At 47.0% G+C, this 9,732-nt stretch overlaps 1 gene segment (V, D, J or C); it reads left to right on the top strand.

Moving 5' to 3' along the window:
• The first annotated feature begins 1,497 nt into the window (after positions 1–1,497).
• Positions 1,498–1,961, top strand: LOC104260516 (T cell receptor gamma variable 9-like). The segment is given in 2 exon segments: positions 1,498–1,540; positions 1,645–1,961. Coding segments are annotated over 2 exon segments (360 nt in total).
• The last annotated feature ends 7,771 nt before the right edge of the window (positions 1,962–9,732 follow it).

Raw genomic sequence — 9,732 nt, 5'->3', positions numbered from 1 at the left:
TGTCACTTGTCACTTGGGAGAAGAGACCAACACCCACCTCACCACAACCCCCTTTCAGGTAGTTGTAGAGAGCGATGAGGTCTCCCCTCAGCCTCCTCTTCTCCAGACTGAACAACCCCAGTTCCCTCAGCCGCTCCTCATCAGACTTGTGCTCTATGTCTCAAAGAAGACTCGAACGGGCTCATGTGCTGGTTCTCTACACTGAGCTGGATTAAGCCACTCAAAGTCAGACTTTCTTGCGGACAAACTTGTACCTAATAGGTTATTTAACGCTCTGAGCTGTGTGGATCTACACAAAGCCCCTGACGACGTTATGATTTTATATCATGTATGAGAGGAAACCCCCAATACAATTTTGGGTTTGCAGGAAGAGTCAAGATCTTTTTATGTAAAAGATGGTTGGTTTGTTGCTTCTCTTAGCAGAAACTCTTTTATATATAAGAAGCTGATAGGCGTTAGGCCAGGCTGAAAAAAATACTTCTGTGTGTAGGTTGTCTCCAGTTATTTGAGTGTGCTCGAAATCCCACTGATGTGAGTGGAAAGACTCCCTGTGACTTTGGATGAGAAACTCTAATCAATTTGGGGGCAGAAATAGGAAGTGCATTAATTGCTTCACAGTGCTGGGAAAGTATATCTTGCTTAAGCAACTGATTTCTACTTTAAAAAAACAGAACCCCGATAGCATCAGTACCTGTCAACTGTCATTATAAAGTGTATTTTTCAGACGTTCTGGATGAGGAAGCAGCGGAGATGGGAGATAGCTGGGGGAGAGGGCTGTTCATCAGCAGTGTTCAGATCTCAGTATTGAACTTTTTTTTAAACGAGATGCTGGCTTGTTTGATTAATGCCAGCTGATATGAAAATACTTAGGCCCATGTTCCACATTTGGCTTGTACGCTAGTTTGATTAGAAAATCAGATAGTAAACCATATGAGACTCATAGAAAGCATGTTCTAACAATGGCTTTCTTGCAGGTTTAAGAACACAAGAACACAAAAATGAGCATATTGCTGCTGATGTCCTGCATATAAGTAAGTTTATACTATAAGGCATTTCCATTTACACTAGAGAGCTAAACATAGATTCTAGCCTGCTAAAATTTATAATGGTACCAAGACCATGGGAAACGGCTGAGTATGAAGACAGCTGCCCTGATAGGCAGAGAGAAATCCCACCTTCTCAGTAATATGGGAACCAGCAGCTGTAGGGCCAGGTAATGGAAGACATTTGCAGGACAGGCATACTAGAAGTATGCATATTTATGGGGTTTTTTTAGTTACTGGAGCTATCGTTAAAAGTTGGAACACTTTGGGGGGTGGGGGGGTGTTTTGGTTTGCCTTCTGTTTACTCGTTAATCAAAGGAAATGGCTTGTGCACACATCCGTGGCTGGCACAGCCTCACTGGGTGGTTTTTCTGCTGCTCAGATCTGCTTTGCCCCCACTCGAGTCTGGCCCTGACCCTGTCCCTGAAAGGAAGCCATAAGGAGGGCACTGACAATGTGGCTGCTGAGCGCTTTCATCCTGGCAGCTGGTTTTTCTTGTACGTGCCCTGCTCACCCCAACGCCTGTGCATCCTCCCGTGGCAAAGGGGACACTCTCTTATCTCAGCTTCGCATCTCTAATTTTTCTCTTTCTTTCACACAGGCAGTTCTGCGCAAGTCTTGCAGCAAACCCCTATATCCATCACCAAGCCAGAAAGCAAAACGGTGCTAATCAACTGTCATGTCTCCGATCCTGATTTTAACAACATTTTCATTCACTGGTACCGAAAGACGCCCAACGCACCTCCCAAGCGCATCGCTTACATGTCCTCCAGGCTCTTCCTTGAAAACAAGTCTGATGAGGGGAAATTCAGTATCGAGAAGGATCCCGCCAAATCTGTCTGCACCCTGACAGTAAGCAAAGTAACTCTGCAAGACTCCGCTACCTACTACTGCGCTAGGTGGGATGCACAGCAGTAGAAAGGCATAGGGGACCTGCACAAAGATGCGCTCTGCTTTCTGAACCAGATCCTGAAGTGTTTGAAACCACGCAGGAATGTCCCCGCCCTACTTGGAAGAGGCTGCCCAGGGAGGTGGTGGAGTCACCATCACTGGAGGTGTTCAAGGAATGTGTGGACGTGGCACTGTGGGACATGGTTTAGTGGGCATGGTGGGGTTGGTGGATGGTTGGACTTGATGATCTTAAAGGTCTTTTCCAACCTTAATGATTCTGTGATTCTTTCCCCATCAGCCTTGAATCAGACAGACTGTACAGGCAGCCAGATACCAAAGATGCTGCTGAGCTAGTACGCACTTTGCAGACAGGCACTACAGCCAGCACCAGCAGAGCTGTTATTTCACTTTACCAACAAAAAGGGCATTTTCATAGGTCTGGCTGGATTGCCTCTGGTTGGGTTTACAGGATGGCAGCATGGGCTACCTAAAAGAAGGAAAAAAAATCTCTCTATTTCCACTACCCTTCAAGATACATCTTTGGAATAAATCCCCAGTTGCATCATTTGTGTGGCAGAATAGGATATAAGTGAAAATAAAATTGAAGCACTGCTCAGGACTGCAGATGCAACATACCCCTTTTTGTACTTCTCTGCTGGTAGAGAATCTTGGTTTATCCTCTCTGTTCTCCAGTTAGAGTTGGTCAGACCTTCATTTAGGTTAAAACACAAGTCTCTTGATTGACTTCAGTGGGGTTCCTCATCCAACACGGCAGCAAACCTGCAAAACAGACAGCAACTCTACAACAGAGATTTATATTTCCATTTTGCAAACAGAAACACATTAATTTGAGTTATTTCACCCCTTTTCTGTTTACAGCCAAACAACTGATAGACAAAATTACAGGATCACTGTGTTCTGATCCCAAAGGACCCAGTATTACTGGTCTCCAATACGGAGTCTCCAGAGCACATTGAGCACTGAGGTATCAGTTGCATTTCATGGAAGAGTGAAAGATCTAATTCCTATCACAACCGTAGGAGAGCAGTTACTGGATCTATGTGACAATCCTTGAAAAAAGAAAAAACTGTCTGATGTTAAGTAAAATAACATTACGACAACAGAGAAAGGGGAATTGGTTTCGTTTTCTTTCCAAAGGAACTGGCAGCAACCTTGACTCTGAAGAACAACTTTCAATAGCACAGAATAAATTCTGTATTTTGCTTGCCCGACTCATCTTTGTTTCAAACTAAGCCTATGGGGGCTGTAAAGCATTTGTGTTTCTTTGCATAACACCCAGCATTTGGAGATGCCACCCTGAGGTGTAGCGTCTCACCTTACCTGTGACAAAAAGCAGTCACAAGCACAGCAATGCTGCTTCTGAGCTCCCAAATGGCTGCTATGTATTTTCCTGGCCTTTGGGCATTCCACTTGTGTGATGGGCAGTAATTTGGGAGTCTTCAAATTCATTAAGCTCCATGTTCTTATTACGTCTTCCTTTTATTGGCAGCGGACCAGAGGAAAAGTGTCTGACCCCAGGCGTTGTTTAGCAGCCTTCAACTAGTCTAAAAACAGTGGTAAAATTTGCTTCAGACTATGAAATTACTTTGTAAATGAGTTAAAGTAATTTTGTTTGTGTGTATGAAAGAGAGAGAAGGTGAGTTTGTGCCACTTGTGTAAAAGCTATAACCAGGCTGTTAACATTTAGCAGGGTTCACGCTGCTTTATCTCAACATCACCCGCCCGCTGCCAGGGGAGCCTCTCCGGGTGACGATGCTCCTCCGGATGATGCTGCTCCCGTATGATGCTGCTCCGGATGATGCCCCAGTGAGTCATTTCCTTTCCTCAGCTGCAGCCCTCTGGCCCTGCCAGGAGAGCTGTCGCCTTCCTCCCAGAGGCAGATGCCAGCGAGAGCCCTCAGGATGCTGCTGCTCCCGCTCCTGGCCCTGGCTGCAGCCTGGTCTTGTAGGTTCCCCTTGTCACCACGGCACGGGGCACCCCGTCTTTACCTGTGCGAATGAAGAGCAGGCTAAGAGTGTTTGTTCTGTTTTCTCTCCTTTTTTCTAGATGGACAAGCGCTTCTAAAACAGACTCGAGTATCCGTTAGCAAAAGCCAAAGTAAGACTGTACAGATTGACTGCAGAGCTGAGGCCATATCTGACTTCCAGTCTGTGTATATACATTGGTACCGACATATACCCTCCAAAGCCCCCGAACGGATTCTGTTTATCAGATCAGGTCAAGTAGTTTATGATGACAATTCCTATAGGAGCAAGTATTCGTCTTGGAAGAAAGATACAAATACCTACGCTTTCTCAGTCAAAGACATCAACTCCAACGATGAAGGTACCTACTACTGTGCCTACTGGCAGTCTCACAGAACGAGCAAACCACAGGCAGCCTGTACAGAAAGCTGCCTGTACCCTCAGCAGCAGGCTTTCTGTCAAATGCAGAGAACCTTCCTGACGCTAAAACATCCCGACAGGTTTATGCTGAGTATGTAAGTAGAAATAACGGACAGAGAGAAAAGCAAAGAAATGCAGAGTGCTACAACTTGGCTGGTATAAAACGCTGTGCTGGGGAAAAGGAGCGCTCCTGTGGGTGATGGTAATGACAGCTGAATTATAGAGTAACACAGATCGTCTTTGCTGAATATAAATACTTTCCCAAATACAGTCTGAGCTAGCAAAAATGAAGCAAATGTCAGGAGGGAGCATAGGAGGAGGATATTTGCACTGAAGACCTAGCCTGGAAGACTTTAAATCCAGGTCACGGTGGAGATGCTAGTGATACTCATCACTGGTCACTCCTACCTTAATGGTTATGACGGTGATGACTGCTTATAACACCGATACCTCTTAGGACCCCTTGTTATAGGCAAGGATCTGTTACACCGGGCAACACCTGAAAAGACGATCTTGAGAAAGGGTTGTGAAGACCCTTTACAAGAGAAAGCTGCAGACTAAAGCAGGGAGTATGTGGAAATGGGGACACAGCACTGCTCAGCCAGACAGCTGGGAGCGGGGCCGCAGTACAACTCCACTCATGTGGCAATGGTATTCACAATGCCACGTCCATGTGAGTGTTCCATGCAACTCGAGCATGTAATTTCCTCACCTCAATGGCAGTCCATCCCCCATCCAACTTCATTACCTAAGTTCCTACAGGCCCAGCCATCTTCTCTGAAAATGTCATTGCTGCAGGTTCTTCTTGCAGCTTTAGTTTGGCCTTGGAAGATACCTTCCTCTCCAGCTTTCACACTTAAGTAGACTATTGATAAAGACAGAGTCTTCAAGTCAGTAAACTCCATGCTTACGATATATTTGTTGTTGTTGTTCTTTCATTGTAGATATCTACATTACAGGACCTGACACAAATTCATGTATCTATCACAAGGACAGCAGAAGAATATGAACTTTCTGTACTAGTTGTGAGATGAGGTTTAGTTGTGTACATTGCTATTGACAAAGACCTAAAACCGATCCAGAGTGGATTCTCTCTTTCAGGTCAGAAAATGAGAAATCTTTCTCGGGGAAGAGCGTGGTGTGTGGTGGCTGCTGCCCAAGTGACCATTTTCCACAAAGTCTTTGCAGGGCACCTTTGCAGGGCTCTGAAATGAGAGAAAGTACAAAAAAAAGCAGAAGGCATCAAACAACTGGCTGGGAGACATGTGTGCTTCACCCTGGCATGACTTTGCCGTGTCTGGGGTAGATGGATAAGGCTGAGCAGACAGTTTGGAGCTGTTTTAAGTAAGTGTAAGAGTTGGTGGTTCACTAAGAATAATCCCATTTATGCTACCAAAGCAGGCAGTGTGTTCTAGGAAAGGCTGGTGAAACGTCCTTCTGGGACAGCTTTGGGGGGTCTGAGGAGAGGAGAAGATCTTTGGGAAGGGCAGATTGAAAAATTTGAGTTTTTATGTGTGAGCTTAGCAGGTAAGTCTGAGAGGAATGTTGCAGATATAGATAGATGAAGAAAAATTATTTCCGATTGAGTATTTTAGGTCCTTTCTACGCTGTAACTGCTGTGGTTTAGCTTGTCGGTAAATTTAACCCCCTCCGTGGAGCGAGTTGAAGAACGACCATTGGATGTGCCAAATGAGTCATTTCCTCCTCTCAGTTGTTTGATGCTTTCTCCACCTTTCTCCACTCTTATATATATAAGAGATTTATAACATTTTTGTCTCTATTTCATTTCCAGGTTTAACCCACACGGGCAGCATGTTGCTGCTTCCTTTCCTTCTTGCATCTTCTTTTTTGTCCCGTAAGCCCTTTTTCCTCTCCCCTCTCCTTCCTGTGTGCGGAGAACACAGTCCTGGCTCCAAACTCCAGCGGTTTCTTCCCCTCACGCAATTTCTTCGCTTTCCCTTCCAGGTGGAGACGCGCAGGCAGCGCCGGTGCAAACCCCACAGCTGCAGAGGCAGGTGAAGGGCAGCTCTGCCAGCATGGAGTGCCAAATGAGCGCTGAAAATGTCGTGCACTGGTACAAGCAGCTTCCCGGACAGCCACTGAAGAGGATACTGTATGTATCAGGACAGTCACCTAATTTTGATGATAGCAGTGATAGAACGAAATTTCAAGCTTGGAAGCATCCTACTGAGCCCCGCTATGGTCTTACCATAGATTATTTAAACCCAAGGGATTCTGGAACTTACTACTGTGCATATTGGCTTTATCAAGGCATCACAGTGCTAGACAGGCAAAGATAAGCCGTACAAAAAGGTGTTTTGCGCTCTGAACCACAAGCTCTGACTCTGCCAAAAATTCAGACACTTCCCTATTCCACCCCGCCTTCATGATTTTCTGCAGCAGGATAGGAAAAACAATAATATATTGCAACAACTGTTAAATATATGATATTAACAATCAGTATATCATTTCAGTACTCACATATCTGTAACGTCCAGAAACTGGAGAGTCCCAGGCACTTTAGGGTAAATATATGGAACTTTACTTCTAAGATGAAAGTTTGATTGTACTGAAAGCACTCACCTGACAGTGAACACGGCCAGTTCACTAACACAAATGTTAGCTGTAAATTCCTCTTCTCTGTTAGAATCCTTGGAGCAAACAGAGAAACATACCTCCATCCCCTCAGTGCTTTCTTTTGAAAGAAAAGACATGAATAGAAAAGAAGGAGAGAAGACCAGATGACCTTGCACAACCTCCTTCATATTTTTCTTTTGCCTTCCTTTGCATTTCAGTCACTACAAACTCCTACAACAGCCCAGAAAACCCGATTTTATTGTCATAGTTTCTCACCTGATGTGTCCAGGACAGAACTGAAATCCTCAGCCACGGGCTATGCCCCTGGATATATCCCACCGGATACAGCCCTGGAGAGAAGAGGTGTCCAGGAGAGCTGGCTGATTTTCAAGAATCTCCTCCAAGCTCAAGAAAGGTCCATCCTGACAAGTAGGGAATCAAGCAGAGGCAGCAGGAGGCCTTCATGAATAGCAAAGAGCTCCTACCTGAACCCGGGCACAAAAATGAAGTGTACAAGAGGTGGAAGCAGGGGCAGGTGACCCAGGAGGAGTACGGAGCTGCTGTTTGACCATGCAGGGATGGGTTTAGGAAAGCAATAGCCCAGCTGGAGTTGAATTTGGCAAAGGAGGTGAAGGGGAACAAGAAAGGACTGTACAAGTACCTCAGCAGCAAAAGACAGACGAGGGAAAGCCGCTGAATAGGGCAGGGAAACTGGTGATAAATGACATGCAAGAGGCCAAGGTACTCAGTGCTTCCTTTGCCTCAGTATTCACCTGTAAGACCGGCCTTCGGGAATCCCAGGCCTCTGAGACCAGAGGGAAAGTCTGGAGCAAGAAAGACGTACCCTTTGGTGGAGGAGGATCAGGTTAGCGAGCACTTAAACTGAACGTACGTAAGTCCACGGCGCCTGATGGGATGCATCCACAAGTGCTGAGGCAGTTGGCCAATGCCTTTGCAATGCCACTCTCACTTATCTTTGAAAGGTCACAGCAAGCAGTACAGGTTCGGGAAGACCAGAAGAAAGCAAATGTCACTCCTGTCTTTAAGAAAGGCAAGAAGGAAGACCCAGGGAACTGCAGGCAGTTAGCTTCATCTCAATCCCTGGGAAGGTGATGGAGCAATTAATCCTGGAAAACGTTTCCAGACACATGAAGGTGAAGGAGGTGATCAGGAGTTGCCAGCATGGATAGATAGCTTTAGATAATGAAGCTCTCTGCAAAGTGGATGTTGGCCATTTCATCAGTGACAAGTCTATTTGGTGACAATTTGAACCTGGAAAGGTATTTTGTTGAAGAAGACTCTGGCCACTGCATGTGTTCTCTTGGGGTAGACACCATCAAGTGTCATCTGTAAATAGGAGACGTGCTGCGTTAGAAAGCTACAGTACAAAACCTAGACAGTGCCTGTAATTCAGATGTTCAGTTGTGTGAGACCCAGTCACTACCAGGTTCCTTTCCTCTAACTTTGGAATCAGGTGCCTGACAGATTTCTGCTGTGTGATCAGATGAATAACAACATACTGCCACCGTTTTACACACGTCCTGGTAGTTTTTGGCAACAGGGGATTGATTTCAGGTCCTCAACATACAGTTGCCAATGCAGTTTTCACCCTGATTAACTATAGCTGCCCACGCAGGAGACTGTCATGGGATGCTGCTGGGATGGTTGACCTTCTCCTGGCATCGCCCTCCCTTCACCTTAAAGTCTCTTTCATAGTTCTCGCTTCTTTGTCACTCTGTAGTGCCTGCCAGTCCGTAAGTCACTTCACCTTCTCATCCCTCTCGGGGTGGCCTGACAGAAAACTAAACAGAATTCCCCCACGGTTCTTTTTTGGGAAGAGAGGGACCCTTTCCATCGCCACCACACAGAGGCAGGTGTCTCTCCTTGCTTGCATCTCCCTGGAGCCCTGTGCTCACAGGCACCTTTCCAAGCCGGTTAGCAACACGTGCTTACCGCCAGCGTGCTGCACGTGGCTGACTGACAGCAGGAGGGAGGCCGAAGCAGCTCATCTCCCTCCCGCCTGGCAAGCTGCAGCCTGGGCTCACGGGTCACAGGGGAGCATCCCGTGACAGCAGCCCCGCTCATCGAGATGCCCCTCTGCAATGGCTGTTGACAGCAGCCCTCACCGTGCTCGCCTTTATTTTCCAAGAAGTGTTTGCATCTCATCTGAGCTTCAAAACCGAAATCCTGCGGCTGTGCATTTCCTCCCGCACCTGAAACCAAAGCGGAGGTGTGTCCCTGCGGTGTAGCAGCCCCGGTTGCTGCAGGCTGATGCCCTCCAGCTGCTTCGGTGCAGGGCGGCAGCAGCACAGGGGCACCCCGGGCACTTCGGCATGCTGTGGCTGGGTGACCAAGCTGAAGCAGCAAAAGGAGGTCCCTAACGGGATGGGGAAACGCCTCCCCCCTGCTCGGGCACCGTGCACCTCTCTGCACCCCTCCGGGTGACGGCGCGCACTCACCGCCCACCGGTGTGACCTCCCGGCTGAAACCTTCACGCCCCGATACAGAGCTGGACCTGCTCTCAGTTGCAAACCTTTCTCAGTGGCTCTGGCTCGAGTTTTCAAGGGCTACAATCTTAGGATTTACCAATGTTTCTCATATTAATCTGAAAAGCAGATTGGACTACAACCTGTAACCAATTTTAGCATTCGCCAGCCTGGAGAGGGTTTTCTGCAAATGTGCCCCATCTGCTTGAGCACAGAAGACCCGTTGCTGAGGACCGCTCAACAGCATCACCTCCTCCTCCCACACCACACAGTCTGGGTCCCTTTCACCCTCCTCTGACTCCCAACGACGGCAGAGCGTGAGAAGCAAAC

The sequence above is a fragment of the Gavia stellata genome, chromosome 6 (assembly GCF_030936135.1).
Source record: "Gavia stellata isolate bGavSte3 chromosome 6, bGavSte3.hap2, whole genome shotgun sequence".
Classification (NCBI taxonomy): Eukaryota; Metazoa; Chordata; class Aves; order Gaviiformes; family Gaviidae; genus Gavia; species Gavia stellata.
The sequence above is the reverse complement of the archived record's forward strand: the minus strand, read 5'-3'. Positions and strand labels throughout refer to the sequence as shown.